Source organism: Drosophila serrata, unplaced genomic scaffold (assembly GCF_035046125.1).
Source record: "Drosophila serrata isolate PLE 108 unplaced genomic scaffold, ASM3504612v1 contig_217, whole genome shotgun sequence".
NCBI lineage: Eukaryota > Metazoa > Arthropoda > Insecta > Diptera > Drosophilidae > Drosophila > Drosophila serrata.
This window is the reverse complement of record NW_028257115.1, coordinates 1,195,187-1,220,728: the sequence shown is the minus strand read 5'-3', so window position 1 is coordinate 1,220,728 and position 25,542 is coordinate 1,195,187. Positions and strand designations below refer to the sequence as shown.

The following is a 25,542-nucleotide window of genomic DNA, read 5'->3' as shown; positions in this document are numbered from 1 at the left end:
TCACCCAAATGCCTCATATAAAACTGTAATCAAATTAAAAACTTTAAAATTTTTTTATGGCTCTAAAACTCGTAAATTTTCAAGATTTTTGACACTGGAGCTAACCGCCTCAAGCCGCCCGATCTCCCGGCATAACCAGCCAGATCTTGACTTTCATTCATGAATGCCGTCAGATTGGACTTTTGGGTCTCAATCTTTTTCCGGCGGATTGATGATCCCGCAGTAAACGTTTTGCGGTTGGAAGGTAAATCGCGATTTTCAGGCACGTTTCTTTCAACAAGTTTTCACCCCGACAATATAAGCATGGACCTTTTGTCTCAGCGGAAAATTTTCAAAATTAATTTGCACATCAACTCGGTGATCTCATGTGTCGGAATGAATGCTCTAATTATGAAGTGTTAAAGAGCTTCAGTAATTGCAATTGCCGCCAAAATGCAGTTGCCTTCGGAAGGTCCAAAGATGCAGAGCTATCTCATAAATAAAATAATAATATCCATGTTTAAATAATATTAATTTGTGATCGCGATTTCTGGTGAAATGCTCGTGTTTATCGAATGGATAATAGTCGTATGTTTTTATTTATTTCATGCCGATTGTTTTGGCCTTTCAAAGTCTCCAAAAAATATTGTTTTTATTTTGATCGGTTTCGTGGAATTGATTTTCGGCGTTTATTTTAGTAAATATATGTTAATTCGCACAATTAAGACAATCAACTTGGGCCATAACAACGCCGCAGCGCTTTCGGATGTGCCTCGAAAAACTCCTGGGTCACATATTTTACGCTCTATTAAGTTTATAAATCCTTGAAATATATTTAAGGTTTTGATCTAATTGAACTTGATATAAGCCAGCTAAGAGAAGAGGTTTAAAATATTGACTATTATTTTGGAGCAATCAATAATGGGGAAAACCTTCATGGCTTTACTAACTATGTTATTTTCAGAAAGGTATTTCTATTCTATTTACCACAATTTATTTAAAGAATTTTTAATATTAAATATATACTTTCTCAGACCATTTTACTATAACCAACTTAAAGTACAAATCCATATAACATCATTTGTAGTTTAGGCATTTTAAACCCTTGGAAGGTATTCTAATTTTAGTTAGAAGCTTTAAAATCAGTGAAGGAGTCATTTTGGACCCCATAAATCATATATATTCTTGATCAGCATCAACAGCCGGATCGATATAGGCTTGTTTAAAAACAAAATAAAATTTCAAAAATTTTTCAAAATTTTATAAGGGGTTACATTGTTAAAATTTTGAAAAAAATGATAGAAATTCTAATTTCTATATTATTTAAAATTGGGAATGTAGATTTATTAAAGTAATAAAAACTAGCATAGAAAAGTTTTCCGAATTAAAATTAAAGTATTTTTGGCTTAGTTATGACTTTTTTAAACCTTGATTTGTCGAAAAATTTGTCATATAAAACAGCAATTGCAAACTGCAAGGGTACATAAACTTCGGCTTTAGAAAGTGTTCTTTTTATTCCGAATTTTCTGGACCTTTTTCCCCCAGTGTCGAAGCTTTGGGCATCCGCCAAACAAACGATAGAACCCGGAGGAGAAAAAAATATATATATAGAATAGGTTTGGGCCCAAACATCATCCGGAGGAGTAGCACGCGCAGGCACAGAAACAAGTTCGGCAAACCAAGCGACTAAAAAGTGCTAACTGAACGTTATAATAAAGCTTAGCCTTAGCCACAACTTTCGAGCTGCGGCTACCGATCGGCGGCTGAGAAAAACTTTAAAAACTCGCCGGCAATGCTGCCGTAAACTTATTTCCGATCTGAGCTTGGAGCTGACAACACAATCCACGGAAATAAATCAGCAATCAGCAGCAGCAGCAGCAGCACCATTGGCCATGAAGTGCACTTTGCTAACTACCGTGAGTATATATACCAAATATCTGAATCATAAAGTTATCAAAATATAGAGTAATAATTCATAGATAAAATAGGAAATTTATAAGAGGACATCATAAGCTAAAAATCGGTTTATAAAATTACTTTCACATTAACAATAATTGGAGGAGATTAAAATCGAACTTATAATATAGTAATATAGTACATTACTTTATTATAATTAAATTAGGATAAAATCTATCTCATCAACAGAAATTATATATATAAATATAATATATATATTACCTTCAGATGAATCACTTCCATATTAATTACTCTTTAATTAATATATTTCCAAATCTATCTCCTCCAGTTGCTGGCGACCCTGGTGGTCTCTACTTTGGCGGCTCCCTTCGACTTGGGTGATATCTTCTCCAGCTTCCAGCCGCTGGAGAAGCAGGATGTGGTCAAACGCCAGGTTCAGGTGCAGGCCAATCCCGATGCCGAGCTGAAGCAGATCTCATTCCATGGCCTTATCGGTGATTTAGAGGACAGTCTGTTCCAGTCCGCGCTGAGTCTGCATCAGGCCAGTGCCCCTGGCACCGTGGTGGAGGAAGTAAAGCCTGGCCAGGTTGTGGAGGAGGATGAGGATGAACATGCGCTGACCAAGCGTTCAGATGAGTCCACACCAGCTACCACCGAGGGTGATGGTTCAACGGATGATGGCTTAGCTCGCAAGATTCTGCTGCAGACCACCAGGAAGGTGCCTGGGAGCGAGGATGGTGTTCCCGCTCACCTCATCATTGATCATGTCTCCGTGCAGCCACATAATGGTGGCGCCCTGCCACTGATTCCCACCTTCCAGGTGCACCACACTAAGCTGATTTCGGCCACCATCAAGGAGGATTCGAATAGCGACAGTAGCGATGGCAAGCAGACCAAGATAAGCATTACCAAGACTTCGATTACATCGACGGCGCCTCTGGAGAGTGTGGAGGAGGCGCTGGCCGCCACTTCAGGGGCCACCTCAAGCTCTAGCTCTACGAGCACCACTACAGAGAGCTCCACCACAAAGGCAGCTCAGGAGAAGGAGCAGACGGAGGCGGACAAGCCAAGCTCCACCACCGTTCTGACCATTGTAACTAGCTCAAGCTCCAGTTCTAGTTCCAGCTCTACCTCGACAAGCACCACCACTACCACCACTGAGGCACCCATTGAGAAGCTGAAGAAGGACGAGGAGAAGCTCAAGGAGAAGGTGGCCGAGGTGGAGGCCGATCCCATTATCCTTTCGGCTCGCGTTTAAAGCAAGCCGACCTTTTGAACTAGTTGTAGCCCATCCAATCTCATCCCCAAACTCACATATTTATGACACGCCAAGTTCAATTAAAGTCATGTGATCCGATCTTTATTTGCATTTCCAATTCACACGGAGGAGAATGGGAATTCTGCCAAATTTGAGGCTCTAATTGCTCAGCTAAACACCAGGCCATATAATGAAGCCCCGGCAGCGGGAGAGATTCACTCAGGCATGGAGAGACCTTCCCTTCCCAGAATCTCGGAATCTCCAGTGGGAAAAACCTCGCGTGGATATGCAAATAGTACAATCAGTCTCTGTTTGTCTCTCAATTGGGTTAATTAAATATTGCCAAAAATGTCCAGCGAACTATTCAATCGATTTGTTTATGTATTTTTGACCAACAGTGATTAACACTCCATTGCTGGAATGATTAGTCAACAAATGGCAAATCAAGTGCTTTCCATTTGATTGGCAATTTCAAGAGAAAGCGGTGAGCAGGGGGCACCTGATTGGGTTATTTAACAATACATGTAGTATTTCCCAAGCCCCATTTTTATATTTATTTCCTGAAGCAATTAAATTTATACTTTAGTTTTATGGCTTTTTAATTGTGATTATAAAAGTCGAGTGTGTATTTTATTTTACAATATTATTTAAAGGCGTGAATTGTTCATATTTATATTGGGTACGTTATGGCGAATTTCACATCAAGGGTTTACTATTCATAAAGGCAACTTGTGAAGTAATTGACCTTCTTTAAACAATTAATATAATTTTCCGATTGCAGCTATATATGTATATGTATATATAGTCCACCGATTCTCCATGCTCCGACTTATTTACTAGTAAAATTATATAGAAGAATTACTCCATAGTTTCATTCAAATAGCTTAAATTTGTTCCAAAATAAATCTCGCACATATGTGCATATAATTCCCAACTGGTTCTAACTTCCCCGGAACGAAGTGACTGCTGCCAGCCAAGTTTCGGATACGTGTTGTGTTACAAAAGTTGCAAGTCATTGTTTATTAGTGTTCAAAGTTAGTAACTGGTCATACATATTATGTACATACTTACTGGTCATAGATACTTACTGATCATAGTTACTTACTGATCATAGTTACTTACTGGTCATAGATACTCACTGATACTTACTGATCAGAGTTAAATTAAATATCAGCTCGGAGTTTGTCTCTGTCTCTCTGCCTCCCCCCTCTCTCGCTATGTTAATTGCTCTATGAATCTCTAGAGGCAACTCTTTCTCTCCCGCGCTCTCACACTCACTTTCTCTGCTCCACTCTCTCCTCGGGAACTATAAATAGAGGCGCTGAGGTCGCGCGCGCCTCAGTCTGTCCTAGGGGTACCTAGTGTTAACATCGATAGTGATAGTGCAAGTGATCATCCTTCAACCTCAAAAACATGACGTGGCCAATGCAATGCATCTGGATGACCAGCAAGAAGCTCAATTGGATGAAGTCACCCAATCTTGGTCACTACTGATCATAGTAACTTATTGTTGAAAGATACTTACTGATCATAGTTACTTATTGGTCATAGCTACTTACTAATCATACTTACTTACTGGTCATAGATACTTACTGTTAAAAGTTACTTAGTGTTCAGAGTTACTTACTGCTCTTAATTAATTACTTATCATAGTTACCTACTGATCATAGTTACTTATTGTTGAAAGATACTTACTGATCCTCTACATTTAACATCCGTTTCCCTGGCAGTTATATTATAGTATTTCGATTTCAATAAAACTAAAATCAAACCTATAAAACTACATCTGCACCAGAATCTCATAAAATATTATAGTTTAGGTTGCAATTTTTATTATCCAACTAAGTTTACTGTATTTTCCAGTGGCTCCCATGTACAATGAGTAAATATCGTTTATCAAAAACAATTACCAAGTCTTGTAAACTACATTTAGTTAGCTGCTCCCTTGGGTGTATTGTGAATCACACCCGATAAAGAATCCTACACCGCCTCTTCCTCCACCCGCACTCAATCAAATGCCTCAAAAAGGTAGTCTCGCAAGTACAAAATGGATGATAAGTTCCAGTGCACGAGCCAACGGCCTGGCCGGTAAACAATTGCGATGAGTCCGGTAATATCGAGTATACGCAACGTGAGCGGTACACAGAGAGCGAAAATTATACTTAAATGGGAGAGAAGTTCTCACGGGAAATAGAAATAGAACTTAACTGGCGCTAGTAGAAGCTTTTATCTAGAGATCTTAACTTAAATTATTTTTGTTAATTTATTTATTATTTTGACAAATCACAAAAGATCACAAAAAGAGAATCTCTGCTTTTTTCCTTCACTGAAAACAGTCAAAGGCCAACATAAAATGAATGTGACTCCAAAAATGTCTTAAAGAATACAATTATTTTTTGCGGTGGACAATTGACAAGTCGGTCAGTGCTGGCGTTCTCACCATCAGCTGTGAGTTTAAATTTAGTCCCTGCTAACTGGCCATGTATTTGCTTTTATTTATTTGCCCGCCTAGGGGGCAGGTACTACTACTCATGTTGCTTATATCTATGTTTAAGGTGATAAAAACATGGTAAAGATAAAGCAAAAAGCTCTGCCCTCTCGCTGATAAGGTACACCATTCGATTTGTATTACAACATCGACGACGACGATGGTGGAAGATATTTGCACTTGGCCAATTGTGAAACTGCGCGACGGAATCCGATCCAGGCTCGCGCTTTTTGATAACAACAGGTGTAACCCTTAAAATTTCATTATGGCATTATCTTATCGCCGGAGAGCCCGATGTTGAAGAAGAGCGGGCATATGGAGTCCATGCGAGGTGGAGGCTCAGTTCGAAGGAGGCAGCCGGCGAATGCGTTTCACCTCCGCTTGAGAATCGCGACAAAAAGAGTTACCAGTACGGGTGAGATAACGCTTATTTGGTGTGTGCGGTGAAGGTGATGTTTATGGCCAACACTGCGTATACGTTATTGAAGTGACGACAGCGTAATTTCCTGCGCTGATTCATCCAATCGAATCGAATTGAAAATAACCTCCTCGGGCAGGAATGATTGAACTGAACTATATGGTTCTAAAGAACTCTGGTACTCCATATATGCAAAATCCCCCTCAAAAAAACCAATCAGGCCGATTAGATATCTCACCGAATTGACGAATTGTAATTTCAAATTGAATTTATAGCCCCGAAGCGTGCGTTGTCTTATCGAGTAACCAATTGGCTGGCCCAGCGATCACAGCAGGTTGCACAACGCCAGGAATAGCGAATCGGAATCGAATATACATATATATATATCCCAGGAATTGACAAAGTACAAAAAACCAGCACCAAAATGGGCATGGGCACTGGGTTCTCGAAGTGCTTCATACTCTTTATGGCAATTGTGATACTGGTAAGTGCCTCCCGTTAAGATTACTCAACCAAATTCCTTTCGAATAATCGAGTGTAATTCCGGTCTAGGCCCAGGGCGTCATATATCTGGGTTTGTCCATCTGGGGAATCACCTTCCGCACCTGCCATGATGCCACCAATTTCGCAGATAATCCCTTCAAGTTCGCCATGGAGTTGATTTACTTTGCCCGTAAGTAAATTGAGTGTCTATAATTTAATCTTGAAAGCTATAATTAATCGAAATTCTAGGGAATTTGAAATTCCAAGTGATATAAATTAGTTGGTCTTAAAGATCAAGTCACTAGATTAGATCAAAAATGCCTATAGGAAACAATCTTGGTAGAAATAAAAACCATGTGTGAATGCAATGGAAACAATTTGATTGTTAAGTAAGGAAGCTATAAATATTATCTTTAAAAATGTAAAATGATAAACAAAGTTGAAGGCTATTAAAAATGTTTATGATCTTTTTAAATATAGGTCTGATAATAATTGACAATCCCATTTTACTTGGAATAATTGTAAAATGCTTCCATATTTATCTTCTATTTTAATTTTATCAAAAATATTTTGTAATCAGCTGTCAGAAATTAATAAAACTAATATTTTTAATCCTCAGAGAAAGATTGCGGTACCCCCGCTTTGGTGGTTCAGGGACAGGATTTCCAACTGCAAATGGATTGGACCAAGTCCTTTACGATCACCAATCGGGAGTATATCTTTATGATTACCTATGCGGTGGTCAGTGGCCTGTGGGTGGCCACCTCTGTCTTGATTATCAGTGAGTTATCTTAAAATAATCAACCTTCCTTTAAATATTAAATAAGGTTAATATTTTACAGCCACATTGTGCAATCGCACCACCAAGCTTATCTCTGGTGTTGTCTACTGGCCCTGGTTCCTGTCCGTCCTCGCCGGCTGCATCCTCGATGTGGTGGCCTCAGTGTATCATGGAATTGACTTAAGCCATACAATGGTAGGTGATAGGATACCACTATAAATTATGGAATTTTTAACATATTTACCAATTATAAATAAATATTTTCTACTATTTATAGTCCCTGGAAGATGCTCTAAGCTATATTGGAGGCACGGCCGATACCGAAAACAATTTCTGGGCGCTGCTGGAGCCATTCGGTGTATACTTCTCAACACCTTCCATTGTGATGCTTTGCCTGACGACCCGTGTGGCCATCATCTGGCTGCTGAACATCATTGGCGCCAGCTTCTGCCTGTCGCTGTCTGGAATTATGGCTCAACAGAATGCCGCCAAGACTAAGGCCAAGGTTGTAACCGGTAGTCAGGCTCCCACGCGCCAGCCAACACCTCAGCCGGCGGTGGTTGCAGCACCGGAGCCCATGGTGATGGCTGAGGTGGAGACCGTGGTACTGCCTTCGGCACCGGCAGAGACCCAATATCCTGAGCAGATTCGGCCCAAGCCGTTGCCCATCTTTATACCTGCAGAGCAGAACCTGCAGCGTCAAGATTCTCGGCAATATGCACCTGGTGATCGCACTACGCTGCAGTCACCCGTAATGGTGCTACCGCCGCAGGTGCCCCAGCAGCAGCGGGATGTGGTCTCCCAGCAGCCGGACATCAACACCTATCGCACTACTGAGGCCCATCCTGATCGCCTGAATTATCCGCCGTCAGAGCCGGCAACACCGCGTTCGCCCTCGCCAGCTGTACAGCAACTGGCGGTCACCTCGCCACTAAATAATCGCTACAGCGAGATGTATCCAGCGCCAGCCAATCCCCGTGTGAGCGAGGAGCTCCGCAACCAGATGCCGTGGTCGTACACCAGCATGATCACGAAACCGCCACCGCCGCCACGCAAGCCGCAGCTGCAGGTGCAGATCTATCCACAGATTCCGGAGCCCGACTATGGGGATCACTAGAGAGGAGGCATTGTGCAGGAGGACGAGCAGCTCGACGCTGATTGCGGGTTAATCAGCACCTGGAAGCGTGGTTGTGACAGTGTTTTGTGTTATTGTTAACTTTATTGCATAAAGCTAAAGCTGATGGCCAACTTTTTCTTTATATTGCTCGAACCTTCCCAGAAGGAGATCACGTTTGTGTTGACTATGTTCTGCCACTAGTTTCAGGGCCTCGTTTATGTCCAGCTCTAGGGAATCACCGTCGCTGAGGTGCACTTCCAGCTTGGGGGCCTCGGGTTGCACAGCCTTTGCGCCTACAACTACGGTGAGCGGATGTCCTAGGCGCTTGGCCTCCAGCAAGCGTTTGCCAATGGTTAGCTCCTTGCGATCGTCGTGCAGCAGCTCCTGGTGACCACACAGCTCACCTATATTCCCCAGCAATTCGTTCTCTATGGCCTCCGCCGGTTGTTGCTCTTTGCTGCCTTGCTTTGGACCAATCAGACACACATCGTACGGCGACAAAAGCTTGGGCCAACGAAGTTCCTGGTCTGTGGAGAGCACTTCCAGCGCAGCGGCTATAATCCTGGTGATGCCAATGCCGTAGCAACCCATGACTAGGGACTGAGGCTTGCCGGAGGTATTAAGGAAGGTAGCACCTAAGGGTTTCGAGTACTTGTCGCCAAGCAAGAAGGTGTGGGCCACCTCAACGCCACGCACTGTACTTAAACTCGTGCTCTTACAACTTGGGCAGCTGGTTGGGGACTCCTGCAGGCTGGTTTCCAGAACTTCAGAGTTGCCAGCAAAGCCACATGAGCTGCACTGAAGCAGAGTATCCTCGCCCACGGGTGATATATAATGGTACTCGTGAGACAGACTGCCACCCATCATTCCCGTGGCGGCATTCACTAAAATTAAGAGTGGATTAATAACTAAATAAGCTCCTTAAAATACCTTACCTTTCACAAAAGGCACCTCCAGCTGTTGAAATAACCTATCATAGGCGGCACTGACTGTGGCGTACGTTCTTGTAGCTGTTTCCTCGCTCACATCAAAGGTGTACATGTCCTTCATCAGAAACTCCTTGGCTCTCATCAGGCCAAATCGTGACTTGAGCTCATCCCTGAACTTGGGACCGATCTGGTAGAGTCTCAGGGGCAGCTGGCGATAAGAAATGGGCGATGTTGTGGCCAGCATAGCAGTTACTGCCTCCTCGTGAGTCTAATCAGAATAGAAGTGAGTTTATTCATTTGGTAAACTTCCATCTAAAGCACACTCACTCACTGGACTCATAAGGAACTGTTTGCCGCTGCGATCCCGCACCATATAGAACTCGGATATGTCTCCCTCCAGGCGACCCGTCTTCTTCCACAGTTGCGTGGACGTCAGGATGGGCAGGCTGATCTTCTGGCCGCCGGCCAAGCCCATGTTGCTCTGTACCAGCCCAATTAACTTGTCCACCGACCGCTGGGCCATGGGCATTATTTGGTAGGTGCCATTGCTCCCGGATTTGACCAATCCGAGTTCGGTAAGCAGCTGGATTAAACACAAGTTTTAGTTGAGAGTGTTACGAAAGATATGGATTGCCTTACCTTTTGACTGCGCGACAGTTGCTCCGTTTGTTTGACCACTGCATTTTTGGGTGTAATTAATGCCGGACAGAAGAGTCTGGACGCTTTATTCATGTTCTAGTTTATGTTTATCAAGTTAATTAATGCTTATTTTATATTATTTACGTAAAAACACCGGTAAGAGGTAAAACCAATAAAGACAGTGTGACCAGCTGCGGGATTCGAAAAATGCTTGACATACAGTGAACAACAATTATGGTATATTGGATATCGTGAAATATTTCTATAATTTAAATAATAAATATAATACATAGTCCAATATATCACTCAAATTATATACAGTTCAAATCGTTTCAATCAATAATGAAAATATATTCATAATTATCGATATAAAATAATCGATTTTGTGCACATATCTAGCCGGCTCTCATCCCTAGCTCCAATAGTTTTGTTTTCGGATTCTAAAATGATTTCCGCCTTCCAAGATCTGTACAAAAAAGGGCTGGATGCCGGCGAACAGCAGAGGCAACGTCAGAAGGAGCTGCTCGAGCAGCAGAAACTGCGCCGTCACCAGGAGCAGGATGTGACCAGGCCGCTGGCCCAGAAGAACACAAAGCCCTCGGGAGCGCCGCCAAAAAAAAACCAGCGAAAGCAACGTGCTGGCGGTGTCCATGCTCAACATAAGCGCTGTCCCTTCCGACCGCAGCTTTCGGAGTGGCTGCGCCAAAAGCCGGAGGATTTGGACGCGTGGCAACTGGTGCCATGTCCAGCCGGAGCACGGTGCCTTGTGGTAGCCAATAGCGGAAGGACGAGGGCGTACTATAAGAGCGGTTGGCAGTTTGAGGATTTTCGGTCGTCGCTGCCCGGAGACAGGCTTCTCCAGCGATCGCAGACTGTCCTAGACTGCATCTATGTTAAGGAGACGGACTCTTACTATGTTCTGGACGCCATCAGCTTTGGCCAGCAGGAATTGCAGGAGTGCGAGGCAAATTTCCGCTTCTACTGGCTAAAAGCACGCTTCGATGAAAATGATTACGCCAGTGTTAGTGAGCACAATGAGAAGTCATTCTTTCTGCTGGATCACCACAACTTCGAGGACAGCTCTGCGGTGGAGGAGACCTTACAAAAGTACCCGCTTTGGGATGAGAACAAGCCACCTCTGGATGGTTTCCTCTTCTATCATAAGGAGGCCAGTTACGTGTGCGGCTCAACGCCTCTGGTCTGCTGGCTGTTCCCCTTCATGATGCCGGATGTGTTGGGACTGCCCGTGAGTAGCAGCTACACAGCTCCAGAGGATTACGAACCCACACAGCCGCTCCTCTACATGGATGAGTTTGATCGAAAGCTTAAGGAGAAAGTAGCGGCTCGCTTAAAGAAGAAGGAGCGAAGAGTTGTCCCAGAGGAGGAGAAAATGGAGGCACAGGCTGAGGAGGATGCGGAAGACAGCGATGAGTACGCCGCTTTAAAGGAACTCCTCGATCAGCAGCGGCGCCTGGAGCTCGGTGAACTCGATATGGACTGCGAGGAGGAGGTGGAGAAGCTGCCGTCAGCTGATGCCGACTGCTAAGACAGAACGGGCGCCGGCTTTGGGGGTGGCTTTTCTGCGACTGCGCTCTGCCGGCGCGGCCCTGGACAAAACGGCCTGAGCTCGCGCCCAGGAAAAGCGCCCAGGACAAGCAGCCCAGATTTCGGCCACATAATTATTTGAATTGTTAATTATAAACTCATTAACGGAAAAGAAATTTGGAATCTCAACAAGAAAAACAATGGTCATTCAGCGAAGTTGGAAGATACCCACGGACGTGGCGGGATCCCTGAATAACACATCGACATCTACGTCAAACGATGTGCAGCAGCAACGCTCCTCTCCGGGCCTGCAGCTGCAGGCAACCAACTCCTCCTCGGACGACTCTGATTGCTCCAATCAAACCACACATTCAATGGACACACGAGTGGCCAGTCCGGCGGGCGATTCCGGTGTTCGCAAGCAGCCGGAAAAACAGGATGGCACCGTCGAAACTATCACACTTTCCCTGCTGGGCGAGTCCACGTCTTCAGAGACAGAGCCCGCCCAGGTACGTCTGGTATCTCTTTCAATTTAAAAGTGAAATTAGTAGATCTTTCCCCTTTCAGAAATTTGTAACAACGGCGGATATGGCAGAGACAATGTTGCAGCGCATTCGGCAACGCTTGGGCGGTTCACACAACATGGAAAGCGGCGGCAGTGCCGAGTCCGCAATGAGGGCGCTGGAACTACTAAGGATCAGTGTGCAGCAATCCTTTGATGCGGAGGTTAATGAGATAATCAAACGATACATGAACGTAAGAAGTCTTCTTAATGATATACTGCCACCTTAAATTCACCTTCTACTTTTCCAAATCTAGAATTATTTTAAGCCCGCTTTTGGCAACATCAAGGAGAATCTTGGCCAGCATTCGGTTAACGAGGAAACGCTGCAGAAGATGTCCTCGTGCGCCCTGCTGGAAAATGCTAAGGCTCAGTACACCAACTTTGTGCGCCAGCATCGTCTGGTGGCCGCAGCTACCACAGAGCAGCAACGATTGGCTCTTAAGCGCACAGCAAAGCAGGAGATTAGTCCCAATACGAAGATCTATGTGGCCAGTAAGCCTATGCCCTGCACGGCCACCACAGTGAACCAGTTGCAGAGTGCCAACCAGCAGCAACTGTTGCTCCAACAACCCGATATGCAAACAGTGCAGCCGCTGCAGCAGCAGCAACAGGAAGAGACGCCACTCCAACAGCATCGTTCCACGGTCACACCTTTGGTGGGGGGAACTCTGCCCACACCTGTGCGACGGCAGATATTCTGGAACACCGCCCAGATCTCGACCAGCACCAAATTCGTACTTGATGTTCAGGCCAACCTAGCCTTTGGTTTCGGCACTGACGGCAAGGAACGGCTGGCAAGCAAGCATCCGGAACTGATACGTTATCTGCCCGATGGCGAGGACAGGGAGTGGCTGGCCACGCGTGGCATTATTCCTGCCGAGAATCGCAGCTCCCGCTTTCTGTTCCTCATCTACGACGAGGTCTGCCGCCTGCAGCAGACACATGACTTGTATCGAAACAAGACCAACATCGATCTTTCCATGATGCTAACTTTTAGCGTCACAGATGCCATGATCCACAAGATGCGCCTCTTTTTTGTGGATCTGAACATCAAGAGTCGTGGCCTGATAACCAACTCGTACATCCTGCCCAACCAGCAGCAACAGCAGCAGCAAGCCCAGTCGGGTAGCGCCAACAACAGCCATTTGAGAAACGCTCTACTCCAAGGAGCTTCGTCCCAGCAACAGCAGCAGCAACAACAGGTAGCCACACCGCCGGCTGAGGATGCGGTGCTCAAGGAGATGCCAGCTGCCTCGCCCACGCCTTGCCTCCAAGGCCAAGTGGTGGGTAGCACTACAACGCCGCTGAAGAACAAGCTGGCGGCGAGTTCTACGCTCAGCTCCTCGCATGCCACGCTGACGGCGCTGCTGAACAATGGAGGCGTGGTGGTGGGAGCAGCTTCTCCGGTCAATTCCTCACCCAGCACAAGCGGAAAGTTTAGGAATTAAGTGAAGTCAATTGGGCCGAAGGGTTAGTAACTTATTTAGTAGTTTTAAATTAAAAAGAAAATATATTTAAGCTAATAGATTTGCATTAGTATATAAAATAGTAAAAAAAAGTATCCAAGCGGATAATTAAATAATTAAATGGGTTTTTGCTCAATTCTTTTTGTGCACTTTTCTATTAAAATTATATTAGTAAATATGTTCAATTTTAAATTTAAGTTTTGTTTGTTTCAATGCATATGGGCAGCATTTTTGCTAATCCCAAAACAAATGGGCAGCACTGCTGTGTAAATTACACCGATGTAGAAATGTTTATGTAGTTCTACCTGTACAAACTTCAGGATATTATAATTTTAGTCGGAAGCTTAAAAAGCTGTCAAGGAGTCGTTTCCGAACCCATAAATCATATATATTCTTGATCAGCATAAAGAGGCGAATCTTTCTAGGCATGCTGGAAATGAACAAATTTTTTGCAATTTTTTTTCCAAATTTTATAAGGGTTTACATCGTTAAAATTTTTTTAAAATTGATAAGAATTTTAAATATTTTAAAATTGAAAATGAGTATGCAGATTGATTAACCCAATAAAAATTAACATAGAACCGCTTTCCAAATTACAATTAAGGCATTTTTGGCTTAGTTATGAGTTATTTAAACTTTGATTTTGTTTAAAAATTTCATATAAAAATGATAAATATAAATTTAAAAAATGGGAATATTTTAAGGACTAAGGACGGAGAAAAGATAGAGCTATGCATATCCAACAAAGCATGCGTATGAACTGACATCTAATTTTAAGTTGTAGAGTTATATCAGTTTTAATGTTTATTATTTGTTTGTTAATTTTTGTGTAGGTTTTATTTATTTTATTATTTAATTTCGCAAATCTATGTATTTAAAGTATTCAAAATTGTGGAAATGGACGTGGACATGGCTCTTTTAACCCTAGGTGAGTGACCCTCCTAAGGTGATTCCCTCGCCTCCTTTTAATTATTAATTTTCTAGGTTTTGGCTGCGCTCAGGTGTTCATCACGGTGGTGTGCATTTTGCTCTCCCTGTACGTTGCGTCGGAGGCCTATATAGTGGGTTATCTTCTGGTACTGACTTCCTGCGAATTTGCCACCACATCCGGGGAGAAGACACTCCTGGCCAGCGCCGCAATGTTTGGCATGGTGGTCTCTGGCTTTTTCATTGGCGTTTTTTCGGACAAGTACGGCAGGAAGTTCGCCCTTTTGCTGACAATGATCGGATCGCTCACCTTCTCTTTCATATCCTCCCTTATGCCGGAGGTCTACTCAATGGCAGTTATGCGGTTTATAGTTGGGTGTTTGTATGTACTTCCGTTTCCGCATCATTTTATAATCCAATCCAATATATACTTGAATACAGCCTGAGCACCCCCGCCGCGGTCACGATCGGCTATATAATGGAGTTTTTCGCACCGAAATGGCATGCCTTGGCGGTCAGTGTTCAGGTCCAGGGCATAGCCTTGGGATTGTTCTATATTCCGGCTATGGGGTGGGCCATCCTGCCCAGCCACTATAGTCTGAGGATCAGCAGCAACATTGAGCTCCGAACGTGGCGCTTCTACATGTGGGGCATAACACTTCCCGGCTGGTTGGCTTTCGTCGGATTGTTCTTTGTGCCGGAGAGCCCCTACTTCCTGATGTATGCACAGCGCATGGAGAAGGCCACCAAGTCCCTTCAGTGGGTGTGCCGGCTAAACGGAAAGAAGTGGGACGAAATGAATATAACGCTTACGGGTCAACCAGCAGGGCGAGAGCGTGGTACTTGGAAGGAATCCTTCTCTGAGCTCGTCAGTATCTTTAAGCGTCCGGTTCTGCGGAACTTCCTCATCTCTACATTCTACATCTTCGGAATTTTCTTTCTGTGAGTCCAATCACCTTCCAAGGGATACATCGATCTAAAATATATTCTCCTGCCTGGCAGTTCCGTTGGTTTCGGTGTCTGGTATCCGGCCATCCGCAACGAAAATAGCAAGGAATCAAAAACGCTGTGCCAAATCATTGAGGCCCACACTGTGTTCCAGAAAAGTGCAAACAAGACAAAACCCTGCCAAGACCAAATGACCAACTTCCTTGATCCCATGTTCTACGCACTGACCTATGCGTTGATGTTCCTTGTGGTGACCGTCCTGGTGCTGTGCCTCCCTCGGCGATATGTCATGGCTTTGCATGTGGGCGTGGCCTGCCTGTTGGGCATAAGCCTGAACTTCATCCAGCATCCGTTGGGTGTGCTGATCGCCTTCACCCTGATGCTGGTCGTGCCTGGTGTTCTCATCGGACTGGCCACATCCGCCCTGGCCGACTGCGTGTCTATCGAACTGCGGGGCAAGGCTCTGTGCATGGTCCGATCCCTTTCGCGACTTGGAGCAGTCGTGGGCAGCGCCCTGGTGGGAATGCTGATGAAGGTCTCGTGTGTGGCTACGCTGAATATATTTGTGGTGTATATGGCAGGTAAGTGACACAATAATATATCTGACTAGATATTCAGATTATCATGTATTTGCTGTATTTGCTTACAGTTTGCGTTGTGTTGGCTCTCTGTCTGCCAAAGGGAATATAGATTTTGGGCTTCCGGTTTTCCACCTAAAAGGTAAAATTCTGCAACCTAATTAAAATATATAAAATCTACAGTTTTCAAATAAATATTTGATGTTTATTGAAACTCAATTTGATATACATATAATTGTGGTTCTCCTTTTGTTTTTTGTCTACAGTTATTTTTAAATATAATAATATATATATTTTAATATAATATGTACGGGTTTCATATTTGGTTTTACATAGTGTGTGTTGCTAAGTTTATTTGTTTAACAAGTTAGTTAAGATTTGTATCCTTATAAGCCTTGCTACAGCCCATCGGCACTTTTGAAGCGCAATCCTCCCCACAAATATTTCTCTCCAGCCTACACGCTGATATGGTGTTATTTTTACAGTGTTTCCAAGGTACTCCCATACCGGACTAAGTAGAATACGTATTAGAATTAGAGTTAGGGTTTGGGTTTAGTAGAAAATAGACCAAATAGACCTAAGACATAGTAGCGTGTTTCTTTTCTTTTCTGTTTTTTTTTTGTGGCCTAAAAAGTAGCTCAAACAATGAGTCCGAATATCAGTAATTAGTAATTACATTAGTTTAGTTAGTTAGTATATAGTAGTTTTAATTTTGAGATAGCACAACCATTTTAGTTTTCGTTTATAGAACAACTTGGGCAAGTCAACAGCCGGATTGCGAAGAGTAATTAATTAGTTAACCGAGAGAAAAAGAGGACTCTATATATCATTGTGTCTACGTTTCACTTTCACTTTTCCTTCTTTATTTTTTTTTACCCTGACTACCTTGACGACTACCAAGTACTTACAAGATACAACAATGGCTATGCTCAGACAAATGGATTATCTGCTGTACTAAGTATTTGTTCTCTTTTTATTTATGGGGCTTTAAAGCAACATCTAACAATAAAAGAAGCCCGCAGCTGCCCTTGAAACAGATAGATAACAGATGCAGACCAAGATGCAGATGCTGATAAAGATACAGATAGAGATACAGATACAGATACCGAGATATAGTTAAATAGTCGTTAAGTTTCGCGCAGAAATGGGGCTGAGTTAAGGACCATTAACTAACGCTGGGACAGTAAAAGTTCCACACTGTCTCTGCTTCGCATTTTAAGTACTTCTCTAAAGTGTAAGCCTTGTATAAAGAAATATATATATATATATATAGAGTATATATATATATATTTTGTAACTTTAGTTTGAAACTCACAAGTCGTTAGGCTGAACGTTGATTAGATATTACGAGTAGATTTATACACAAGTTACGAAAATGTAAATTTTTCACTTTTTCATTACAAGAGATTGTCCTGTTTTTTTTCTGTCTGTGTGTGTGTGGAAATAAAGGAAGCGAAGGATGTGCGGAAGAGAAGGATGTCTGTTTATCTGCTGTGTTGTGCAATCAATGCCCTACCATAAAATGACTACAGTAAATTCGTCTTAATCACGCGTTAGTCGCACTCGAATCTCAAATTTGTTCTTACATCCCCACACACAAGCGCACACCCATAAAGATTGTCGTTTTAAACTAGATATCCTTCATTCGATTCTTTAGATATTATTCGATATAATTTTGATACTCATTAGATTTTCAGATATTCAGATGTATAGTTCTCCAGATACTCAGATACATATTTCGTGTGAGTTCTCTTATTCTTTTTTTGGGGAGAGGAGAGCAGTTGAAACCTTTGCGGGGTTTTCAGCTGTACAGATAGGCTTTTATTTAATTGTTTGGTTATTGGATTTTTATAGCGCAACATTTAATTAACACTTAATTGGATATATGCCTTCGTTCAGCTACCAAGCTTTAAATCCCTTTTCTCCCGGGGGGGAAGAGATCCCTACTGAAGGATCTCCCCGCTTCGTTGCCTCGAAAATTTCAACATTATTGTAGTTTTTATTTTGTTTTTGGTGCCCCGTTTCAATCCATTCTCAAACAACATTAAACTTTCACAAACACAACAAGCAAAAATATATATAAATGTGTTTGCATATGTATGTATATGCTTCTGGTACTCCGATTCCTCAATTATTGTGCTCTTCTGATATTGGTAATTCCCCTTTTTTATTTTGTTTGTTTCTAGTGCTGCCTAACCGTACCTTACTTACAAAGCTCTCTCACCACGAGTGATTGGTGCACAAGGATGCCAGGACATGGCATCCCTGCTTTAGTGTAACATAACCCCATTTCAATATTGATCCAATCCAAACCGATCTGATCCTTTTAACTCCATGCCAGCCCATGTGCTAAGCTCATTTGACTATAACTAATACATATACAGGGGAGGGAAGGGACATGCATAATGCTCTAGGGAATGCAAGGGTTTATATCTGCATAGTAAGGATGCTCCAAATTGATCCTGCTTAGGCGCTAACAAATTGAGCTTGCAGTGATAACTCCGAGTCCTTGGGACTCCGGCACTGCGCCCGCAACTGATGGACGGCGGCGGCGGTGGCGTTGTTCGGTCAGGGAGAGTTGTCCGAGTCGGAGCCGCCATAGCTGTGCATCGGGAAGAGCGGATACCAGCCATTGATGTGCTGTCCAATGTTCACCTTGTCCAGGTTCACCTCCGTTCCACCCAATCCCTGGTTGTGCTCGAATCCCACGCACCTCTGCCACACCATGATGACGATGTTACGGCCAAAGACGTCCGAACTCTGTATAAATATATTTGCATGGAGATTTGCAATTCGTTATTCGTTATACGTTCGGGTAATTACATGGCGTCCCATAAAAATATGGCGCGTGCCCAACGGGGCGCATCATTTGCCTGTGGAGGGATTAACCCTCTGCATACTCTGTGTGGCCTAAAGAGGTCCTTATGGGGTCTTAAAAGGATCTTACCTTTAGTATGTAATGGGAATGTGTTGATAGTTTGCTAATATATAACTTGTGATAAGGAAGGAATAGTCAAAAGGTATCAGTATTTTCCTACCCTTGCAGGGTATTATAATATTAGTCAGAAGCTTCTGGAGTTATGAAGGAGTCATTTCCGACCCTATAAATCATATATATTCTTGATCTGGATTAACAGGCAAATCTTTCTAGACATCTAAGACAGAAAAAAATTTTTTCAAAAAATTTAAACTTTTTTCAAAAAAAGGAAAGGGGTTACATCGTTAAAATTGTCAAATTTTGGAACTTTTAAAAATTGTATATTTAGTATGCAGAATTATTAAACCAAAGAAAACTAACATAAGAACGATTTCCGATTTAAAATAAATGCCTTTTTGGCTGAGTTATGAGGTTTTTAAATTTGGATTTTTCGAAAAAATTGTCACAAAAGATTTATAAGTATAGATTAGTTATGATGAATTCCAGAGTTCCTCAAGTTTCCTGTTTTTCTATAATTTCCTAGAAGTATGTTATTCCATTTAATCTTCCCATATTCAAAGATAGTTACTTTAAAAAATGAATATGAAAAAGACCAAGAGTACGTAGAGGGTTAAAGCCCTGGCCATCTGTCAGGCACATGCTGGGCGCGGAAATTGGCCTCGTCGATGCGATGCCCAGCCAGCAGCCATTAATCGCATTACAATGCAGAGGCGGCAGGTAATAACATTCTGACATGGTCATGGTCAACCAGTGCCACTGGCTGGCGCATCCCCAGTCACATCATCATCATCATCATCGTTATCATCGTCACCTGCCACGCGCGCCACATCACAACGGGCCATTTTGCTCACCTGGTACTTAATGGTCTGGCGGTAGAAGGGCTCCGCCGCATGCCTCACCACCCGCGTTTTCTTCTTGTGGCGCAGCCGGTCACCGTCCTTGATATAGCACTTGACATATGTATCTGGCGGCGTCTCACAGTCCTCGTTGACAATGTTCCTGGCACAGATTAGCTGGGACGAGAGGATGGTCAATAAAGTATATGCTTATCCGATGGCTTGCAACAGGCAAGCACTTACCTCCACCTCCACGTTGCCCTTGATCTTGACGAATCCCATCTTGAGCTCTCCGTAGCGGGCAGTGGTCAGACGATAGCCCTTGGGATGGATTTGCGAGGGGCCCAGCTTCAGCCCGTAGCTGGACTCTCCGCCCGTGATGGGTGATGTGTTCACATAGCTGCCACTAAGGGTCTTCACCACGCTCTGTTTCCGCTGTGGACTGTCCCCGGCATTGCCAACACCCAGGCTGGTGTCCATGCCCAAACCGGTGCCGCTTCTCTGGTACACGCTGCCCTTGCGGGTGGGTGTGCCCAGAGGCGGTGTCTCCGTGACCTTGGCCACATACATGCTACCCTTTCGCTGCAGCTGAGTGGTGGTTGTAGTGGCCGCCGGAGCTGGAGCCTGAGATTCGCCCAGCTGGAACATGCTGCCCTTGCGCTGTTGCTGCTGCAACTGGCCGGTGGAGAGCAACTGACTCTGCCTGCCTGCATCCTGGGTCACATTCGATACGGAGGCGGCCTGCTTGAGCCGGGAGAGAGCCTGCTTGGGACTCTGGGGCGGTAGCTGGCTACCCGATCCCTTCCAGCGTGGTCGATAGCGTTTGTCCTCGTCCTCGGATGGTGGACTGGTGTCCGCATTGCCCACACCCATCGGGAGATGCTGCTGCTGCTGGAGCTGGAGTTGTTGGAGCTGCTGCAGTTGCTGCAACTGCTGCTGGTGCTGCTGGGTCAGGTCCAGGATGGAGCTCTTGCGGCTGTTGGGTCCGCTGGGCAGGCCAACCCGGCTGGTACCTGTCCGGGGCGAAATAGATCGGTCAGAGAGCAGTTCCCTCAACGAAGGCATTAAAAGGCTTTTGAACTCAACTCAAAGAACCAAGTTTTTACGGGGCAATGATGACAAGTTATCCAGGGGCCAAATTGTTAATAAGGTAAATGCCAAAAAGTGATGGCTTGTACCCTGTTAAAAATTGTCCACCTTGGGCTTACCATCAACGTTTGTTATTTTGGGACGGAGAATGAAGGTGTCTAGGTCTAGGACTAAGGACTAAGGACTAAGGACTAGAAAACGGTGAAAAGATAGAGCTATATTGAACAAAGCATGCTTCTAAAACGACATCTAATTTCGTGCGACATAGCTATATGCTATGTCTGCTTGGAAATGCCTTTTGCTTCATTATTTAGTTTAGCAAATTTATGTGTTTAATGTATTTCAAATTGTGGAAATGGACGTGGACTTGGCTCTTTCAGCCATGGGTGAGTGGCCCATCCTCAACTTTTCCATTTACTACTCTTTTTTAAAAGTAATTTCCAAGGTTTTGGTTGCGCCCAAGTGGTCATCATGGTGGTGTGCATGATACTCTGCATTTACACTGTGACGGAGGACTATATAGTGGCCTATATTCTGATTCTAACTTCCTGTGAGTTTACCACCACATCCGGAGAGAAAACTCTCCTGGCCAACGCAGCGATGTTTGGCATGGTGTCCTCCGGTTTATTCATTGGCATTTTTGCGGACAAATACGGCAGGAAATTCGCCATCCAAGTGACTTTGTTGGGATCGCTCAGCTTCTCTTTCATATCCTCCCTTATGCCGGAGGTCTATTCGATGGCGGTTATGCGATTCATTCTTGGGGTTTTGTATGTATTCCGTGTTCTGTACCATCATCTTAACCACTATGTACTTATATGCAGCCTCAACGGTCCCGCCTCCTTGGGGATTGGCTACCTAATGGAGTATTATGCACCGAAATGGCATGCCTTGGCGGTCAGTGTTCAGGTCCAGGGAGTAGCGTTGGGTTTGTTCTACAATCCGGCTATGGGGTGGGCCATCCTGCCAGGGCAGTACAGCTGGAGGATTAGCAGCAATATTGAGGTCCGAACGTGGCGCTTCTACATGTGGGTGATAACCGTTCCCGGCTGGTTGGCTTTCTTCGGATTGTTCTTTGTGCCGGAGAGCCCCTACTTCCTGATGTATGCACGGCGCATGGAGAAGGCCACCGAGTCCCTTCAGTGGGTGTGCCGGCTGAACAGAAAGAAGTGGGACGAATTGAATATTACGCTTAGGGAGAGGGAGGCTAGGCAGGACAAAGGTGGCCGCTGTAAAGAGTTTGTTCTTGACACCCTTATGCTTTTTAAGCCACCAATTTTGCGTAACTTTCTCATCGCTGTGTTCTATATATTTGGAATTTTCTTTATGTGAGTTTATTCCCGTGATGAGGGATACACCGACCCAAAATATCCTTCTGCCTCGCAGTTCCATTGGTTTCGGTGTCTGGTATCCAGCTATCCGCAATGAAAATAGCAAGGAGTCAAAAACGCTGTGCCAAATCATTGAGGCCCATACTATGTTTCAAAAGAACGACAACAAGACAAAACCCTGCCAAGACCAAATGACCAACTTCCTTGATCCCATGTTCTACGCACTGACCTATGCATTGATGTTCCTTGTGGTGACCGTCCTGGTGCTGTGCCTCCCTCGGCGATATGTCATGGCTTTGCATGTGGGTGTGGCCTGCCTGTTGGGCATAAGCCTAAACTTCATCCAGCATCCGTTGGGTGTGCTGATCGCCTTCACCCTGATGCTGGTTGTTCCTGGTGTTCTCATCGGACTGGCCTCATCCGCCCTGGCAGGTTGTGTCCCTGTCGAGTTGCGGGGCATGGCTCTGTGTTTGGCCAGATCCCTTTCGCGACTTGGATCCGTCGTGGGCAGCACCCTGGTGGGATTGTTGATGAAGGTCTCGTGTGTGGCCACGCTCAACATATTCGTTATTTATATGGCAGGTGAGTGAAGCTGTTTTAAGTAGTTAATATCCGAGATAGTATCAGTTTGAAAAACTAACCTTAAGCCTTACATTTTAATTACAGTTTGCGTAGTATTGGCTCTCTGTCTTCCAAAGGAATTAAGAGCCACTATTGGACTTCGGTTTACATGATAAGTATTTGGTAATTTTAGAAAATGACAAACTATTTCATTAAATTTAGTATGTAATGAAGAGGTCTGTAACTTTGTGTCAAAGCTGGGTTACTCAGCAAACTGTTTTTAAGCTTCAACTGACGTGACTGATGCGACGAAAACACGAAATGTAACACTGCCTGGATTGTGATGACCGATATAGATGAGGCTTTCACACTGATGGGTAAGAGTGATTCCGGCAGCTCATCCTTTTTTCCCTGATCTCTGGTTTAACCTGTAGGCTTTGGCCGGATGCAGATATGTGTATTCATTACCTGCTTCCTCCTCCAAATGTGGGCAAACAATGAGCAGATGGGCTTTGCCGTGGTGGTGGCAGCGGCCACTTGTGACCTCGAAATCTCAAATGAGCGTGTCAGCTGGCTTATGGTTTGCAATTTCGGCGCCCAGATGGTACTCTCGCTGGTTTGGGGTGAGATATCGGATCGATATGGCAGGCGGAAGGCGATCATAAGCACGTGTCCTGGTGCCCTATTGGCGTCGTTGCTGTCGGCATTTATGCCAGAGTTCTGGTCCTTCTTGGTCATGCGTGTCCTTACGGGTGCCCTGTGAGTACGAATCGATGCAATTGTTCCTGGTCTTGACACCACTTTTCTCGTAACATTCAGGTTGGGTGGACCCGTGGGCGTTTTGATGACCTATCTGGGCGAGTTAACAAAAGTATCGCTCCGCCCCAAGGTCCTAAATTATTCCAACTATGCATTTGGTCTCAGCCTGATTCAAGTGCCGGGTAAGCTTTAACTTGAAATCTTGACTGATCTTATATACATTTTCATCCTTCCTTCGCCAGCACTGGCCATTGTGATTCTTCCTTTGAAAACGGGTCCATTGGAAAGCTGGCGTGCATTGCACTTGACAAGTATGTTTCCTGGACTTTGTGGCACGATTGCGATGCTATTTTTGCCAGAGAGTCCCAAGTTCTACTTGTCCATACATCAGGAGGCGAAGGCCATGAAAACAATGGAGAGGATTTGTCGGTGCAACAAAGGCAAGCATGTTACTCTGGCCACCTTGGGCATTGAATCGATTACGCAGCCTCGCTTGGAGACCCCGTAAGTTTCCATGATTTATAATTAATATATTATTCCTTTTTATAATTTCACCTGATCACGATCCTGTATCACCGAAGAGATAAAGGACACTGCACCAAGTCAAAGACTTTGTTGACTAAATACCGCAACTACATGCTTCTGATGATGTTTATCATTGTCATCCATTCTGGAATGTGAGTACATTAACTAAGCACGGAACTGATCCTTGAGCCTCCTGGCACTCATAGTTGTTACCCTTGACTTGTTACAGGGGCTTTGGCCTACCCATTTGGATGCTGCGCATCAGAGTGGCAATGCAGTCGAGAAAAGAAGGACCCACTATGTGCGAGCACATGCGGGAAACGACTGCAGCGAGGATCATCCAGGTGAGGTGAATTATTACTTAGAAGACTTAGTTAATAAATCGTGATCACTTGTTCTTTTCCGACAGTGTGACCTGCAGCTCAGCGACTTGTTAGATGTCATCATCCATGGTTTCGTGGTTTTAGGTTTCTTTATAGTCACAAGTCTTCTCCTGTTCATCCTGTCGCGACGAGTGGTAATGCTTTCCTATATTGGAATAGCGATCATTGGCGGCATTAATCTCAACTTTGCAAGGAATAACCATTTGATACTGATATGTTTCTTTGCGTTGATTGATGCCCCACTGTGCTGCCTGAGGCTATTAGTGACATTCCTCATAGACCTGATACCAACGCACCTGAGGTAAGCCATTTCATTTGTTTTGGATATCCTTTAATTCGATGAGGTTTCTTCTGCAGGGGCAAGGCCATGGCCATTCTATTTATGATGGGACGCATTGGGGTTTTGTCAACCAGTGTGTTTGTGGGCTATACCTTGGGCTGGAATTGTCATGTCACCTTCAATACCTTAATGATCATTCTGGCAGGTAACTATATCTTAAATATATATTTTTCATTCACCTAAATATGTAAACAAACAGCGTCTGGTATTCTTGTCTTTATGTTACCTTCGGATCGTCGCATTCAGGCGATGTATAAATCATAAAAAATTCTATTCATAAGTGATTTCTTATCGACGACCTTTAATAAAAAACAATTGTGAGTTGATATGCTTGTTTCATTCAAGAGTAATGGGGGAAAAAGGGAGTCCCATCTTTCCCAATCAATCATTCAATCAATTGGGCGCACACCAGTATAAAGTTTAAGGAGCAAGGCTAAAGGATTATGCCCAGAGATCAAATATTTTTGTAAAAAAAAGAGAAATAATAAAAATAAACGTCAAATAAACTTTGGGGACAGATGTGCGCGTGTGTGTGCGTTTGTACAGAGGAGTCTCTGTGTGTGTCTGTGTGTCTGTCGCATGGCGGGCGGATATGAAAGTGCGTAAAAGGCAAAACGGAAACGGAAGCCAAGGCAATCGCTAAGCGGCTTAATAATAACTGTCGAGCAAGAAAATCGAATTGCAGGGACAAAACGAAAACGAGAAAAGGGCAAAGCGAGAATCAAGAATTGGGAAAACGGAG

At 44.0% G+C, this 25,542-nt stretch overlaps 9 protein-coding genes across 17 annotated transcripts in view; 7 read left to right on the top strand and 2 right to left on the bottom strand.

Moving 5' to 3' along the window:
- The first annotated feature begins 434 nt into the window (after window positions 1-434).
- On the top strand, window positions 435-3,253 carry LOC110188836 (uncharacterized). The gene is made up of 3 exons (XM_020958729.2): window positions 435-567; window positions 1,525-1,895; window positions 2,225-3,253. Exons 2-3 carry the CDS (start codon window positions 1,872-1,874, stop codon window positions 3,152-3,154), a joined length of 954 nt encoding a protein of 317 aa, XP_020814388.2. The 5' UTR covers window positions 435-567; window positions 1,525-1,871; the 3' UTR covers window positions 3,155-3,253.
- Window positions 3,254-5,554: 2,301 nt separating this feature from the next.
- On the top strand, window positions 5,555-8,572 carry LOC110188809 (uncharacterized). Of its 2 annotated transcripts, none has more exons than XM_020958687.2 (6): window positions 5,555-6,057; window positions 6,336-6,544; window positions 6,613-6,733; window positions 7,163-7,324; window positions 7,386-7,519; window positions 7,602-8,572. In XM_020958687.2, exons 2-6 carry the CDS (start codon window positions 6,485-6,487, stop codon window positions 8,439-8,441), a joined length of 1,317 nt encoding a protein of 438 aa, XP_020814346.2. In that variant the 5' UTR covers window positions 5,555-6,057; window positions 6,336-6,484; the 3' UTR covers window positions 8,442-8,572. The 2 variants fall into 2 exon arrangements, with proteins under 2 accessions (XP_020814346.2, XP_086685688.1); XM_086829562.1 differs by having other exon boundaries at window positions 5,848-6,051.
- ProRS-m (prolyl-tRNA synthetase 2-like protein, mitochondrial) lies at window positions 8,524-10,328 on the bottom strand. Of its 2 annotated transcripts, none has more exons than XM_020958683.2 (4): window positions 10,010-10,328; window positions 9,702-9,953; window positions 9,377-9,638; window positions 8,524-9,325 (listed from the first exon to the last, which is right to left on the bottom strand). In XM_020958683.2, exons 1-4 carry the CDS (start codon window positions 10,100-10,102, stop codon window positions 8,556-8,558), a joined length of 1,377 nt encoding a protein of 458 aa, XP_020814342.2. In that variant the 5' UTR covers window positions 10,103-10,328; the 3' UTR covers window positions 8,524-8,555. The 2 variants fall into 2 exon arrangements, with proteins under 2 accessions (XP_020814342.2, XP_020814345.2); XM_020958686.2 differs by having other exon boundaries at window positions 9,698-9,953; window positions 10,010-10,218.
- Window positions 10,329-10,427: 99 nt separating this feature from the next.
- LOC110188817 (uncharacterized) lies at window positions 10,428-13,721 on the top strand. The gene is made up of 3 exons (XM_020958697.2): window positions 10,428-12,063; window positions 12,122-12,310; window positions 12,374-13,721. The coding sequence occupies exons 1-3, from the start codon at window positions 11,755-11,757 to the stop codon at window positions 13,565-13,567; spliced, it is 1,692 nt and encodes a 563-aa protein (XP_020814356.2). The 5' UTR covers window positions 10,428-11,754; the 3' UTR covers window positions 13,568-13,721.
- Snup (snurportin-1) lies at window positions 10,455-11,752 on the top strand. The gene has a single exon (XM_020958698.2). The coding sequence runs from the start codon at window positions 10,455-10,457 to the stop codon at window positions 11,553-11,555; it is 1,101 nt and encodes a 366-aa protein (XP_020814357.1). The 3' UTR covers window positions 11,556-11,752.
- Window positions 13,722-14,336: 615 nt separating the features above from the next.
- Window positions 14,337-16,268, top strand: LOC110188862 (putative transporter SVOPL). Of its 2 annotated transcripts, XM_020958773.2 has the most exons (5): window positions 14,337-14,513; window positions 14,570-14,894; window positions 14,954-15,454; window positions 15,515-16,041; window positions 16,110-16,268. In XM_020958773.2, the coding sequence occupies exons 1-5, from the start codon at window positions 14,483-14,485 to the stop codon at window positions 16,148-16,150; spliced, it is 1,425 nt and encodes a 474-aa protein (XP_020814432.2). In that variant the 5' UTR covers window positions 14,337-14,482; the 3' UTR covers window positions 16,151-16,268. The 2 variants fall into 2 exon arrangements, with proteins under 2 accessions (XP_020814432.2, XP_086685684.1); XM_086829558.1 differs by lacking the exon at window positions 14,337-14,513 and having other exon boundaries at window positions 14,745-14,883.
- Window positions 16,222-25,542, bottom strand: part of Fife (regulating synaptic membrane exocytosis protein fife) — a 72,003-nt gene continuing 62,682 nt past the window's right edge. For all 5 annotated transcript variants that reach the window (XR_015270912.1, XR_015270913.1, XM_020958768.2 and 2 more), the window contains 3 exons: window positions 20,056-20,825; window positions 19,828-19,989; window positions 16,222-18,798 (listed from right to left, as the gene is read on the bottom strand). Coding sequence is in view for 3 of the 5 variants with exons in the window: in XM_020958768.2 (XP_020814427.2) it covers window positions 18,607-18,798; window positions 19,828-19,989; window positions 20,056-20,825 (1,124 nt within the window). In the remaining 2 variants the exon portion in view is untranslated. The remainder of the gene's footprint in view (window positions 18,799-19,827; window positions 19,990-20,055; window positions 20,826-25,542) is intronic.
- LOC110188865 (synaptic vesicle glycoprotein 2B) lies at window positions 21,157-23,111 on the top strand. Its single transcript, XM_086829557.1, has 6 exons — window positions 21,157-21,287; window positions 21,347-21,671; window positions 21,726-22,229; window positions 22,288-22,814; window positions 22,899-22,976; window positions 23,051-23,111. Exons 1-5 carry the CDS (start codon window positions 21,257-21,259, stop codon window positions 22,964-22,966), a joined length of 1,455 nt encoding a protein of 484 aa, XP_086685683.1. The 5' UTR covers window positions 21,157-21,256; the 3' UTR covers window positions 22,967-22,976; window positions 23,051-23,111.
- LOC110188864 (putative transporter svop-1) lies at window positions 23,051-25,126 on the top strand. 2 transcript variants are annotated; one of them, XM_020958774.2, is made up of 9 exons: window positions 23,051-23,170; window positions 23,228-23,552; window positions 23,613-23,734; window positions 23,795-24,056; window positions 24,134-24,229; window positions 24,307-24,421; window positions 24,487-24,761; window positions 24,818-24,945; window positions 25,000-25,126. In XM_020958774.2, exons 1-9 carry the CDS (start codon window positions 23,137-23,139, stop codon window positions 25,062-25,064), a joined length of 1,422 nt encoding a protein of 473 aa, XP_020814433.2. In that variant the 5' UTR covers window positions 23,051-23,136; the 3' UTR covers window positions 25,065-25,126. The 2 variants fall into 2 exon arrangements, with proteins under 2 accessions (XP_020814433.2, XP_086685685.1); XM_086829559.1 differs by lacking the exons at window positions 24,487-24,761; window positions 24,818-24,945; window positions 25,000-25,126 and having other exon boundaries at window positions 24,284-24,311.

What these genes read in the sequence shown, in the direction of transcription:
- Snup (XM_020958698.2), top strand. Translation starts at nt 10,455, where the DNA reads ATGATTTCCGCCTTCCAAGATCTGTACAAAAAAGGGCTGGATGCCGGC.
- LOC110188809 (XM_020958687.2), top strand. Translation starts at nt 6,485, where the DNA reads ATGGGCATGGGCACTGGGTTCTCGAAGTGCTTCATACTCTTTATGGCA. An exon ending in CACCTCTGTCTTGATTATCA is followed by an intron (nt 7,325 to 7,385) that starts GTGAGTTATCTT and finishes AATATTTTACAG; the next exon opens with CCACATTGTGCAATCGCACC. An exon ending in TTGACTTAAGCCATACAATG is followed by an intron (nt 7,520 to 7,601) that starts GTAGGTGATAGG and finishes TACTATTTATAG; the next exon opens with TCCCTGGAAGATGCTCTAAG.
- LOC110188817 (XM_020958697.2), top strand. Translation starts at nt 11,755, where the DNA reads ATGGTCATTCAGCGAAGTTGGAAGATACCCACGGACGTGGCGGGATCC. An exon ending in CAGAGACAGAGCCCGCCCAG is followed by an intron (nt 12,064 to 12,121) that starts GTACGTCTGGTA and finishes TTCCCCTTTCAG; the next exon opens with AAATTTGTAACAACGGCGGA. An exon ending in TAATCAAACGATACATGAAC is followed by an intron (nt 12,311 to 12,373) that starts GTAAGAAGTCTT and finishes TTCCAAATCTAG; the next exon opens with AATTATTTTAAGCCCGCTTT.
- LOC110188862 (XM_020958773.2), top strand. Translation starts at nt 14,483, where the DNA reads ATGGACGTGGACATGGCTCTTTTAACCCTAG. An exon ending in ATCTTCGGAATTTTCTTTCT is followed by an intron (nt 15,455 to 15,514) that starts GTGAGTCCAATC and finishes CCTGCCTGGCAG; the next exon opens with TTCCGTTGGTTTCGGTGTCT. An exon ending in ATTTGTGGTGTATATGGCAG is followed by an intron (nt 16,042 to 16,109) that starts GTAAGTGACACA and finishes ATTTGCTTACAG; the next exon opens with TTTGCGTTGTGTTGGCTCTC.
- LOC110188864 (XM_020958774.2), top strand. Translation starts at nt 23,137, where the DNA reads ATGACCGATATAGATGAGGCTTTCACACTGATGG. An exon ending in CAGCCTGATTCAAGTGCCGG is followed by an intron (nt 23,735 to 23,794) that starts GTAAGCTTTAAC and finishes TTCCTTCGCCAG; the next exon opens with CACTGGCCATTGTGATTCTT. An exon ending in CTGCAGCGAGGATCATCCAG is followed by an intron (nt 24,422 to 24,486) that starts GTGAGGTGAATT and finishes CTTTTCCGACAG; the next exon opens with TGTGACCTGCAGCTCAGCGA.
- LOC110188865 (XM_086829557.1), top strand. Translation starts at nt 21,257, where the DNA reads ATGGACGTGGACTTGGCTCTTTCAGCCATGG. An exon ending in CTTGGCTCTTTCAGCCATGG is followed by an intron (nt 21,288 to 21,346) that starts GTGAGTGGCCCA and finishes GTAATTTCCAAG; the next exon opens with GTTTTGGTTGCGCCCAAGTG. An exon ending in ATATTTGGAATTTTCTTTAT is followed by an intron (nt 22,230 to 22,287) that starts GTGAGTTTATTC and finishes TCTGCCTCGCAG; the next exon opens with TTCCATTGGTTTCGGTGTCT.
- LOC110188836 (XM_020958729.2), top strand. Translation starts at nt 1,872, where the DNA reads ATGAAGTGCACTTTGCTAACTACC. An exon ending in AGTGCACTTTGCTAACTACC is followed by an intron (nt 1,896 to 2,224) that starts GTGAGTATATAT and finishes TATCTCCTCCAG; the next exon opens with TTGCTGGCGACCCTGGTGGT.
- ProRS-m (XM_020958683.2), bottom strand. Translation starts at nt 10,102, where the DNA reads ATGAATAAAGCGTCCAGACTCTTCTGTCCGGCATTAATTACACCCAAA. An exon ending in AACAGTTCCTTATGAGTCCA is followed by an intron (nt 9,639 to 9,701) that starts GTGAGTGAGTGT and finishes TATTCTGATTAG; the next exon opens with ACTCACGAGGAGGCAGTAAC. An exon ending in GGAGGTGCCTTTTGTGAAAG is followed by an intron (nt 9,326 to 9,376) that starts GTAAGGTATTTT and finishes TCTTAATTTTAG; the next exon opens with TGAATGCCGCCACGGGAATG.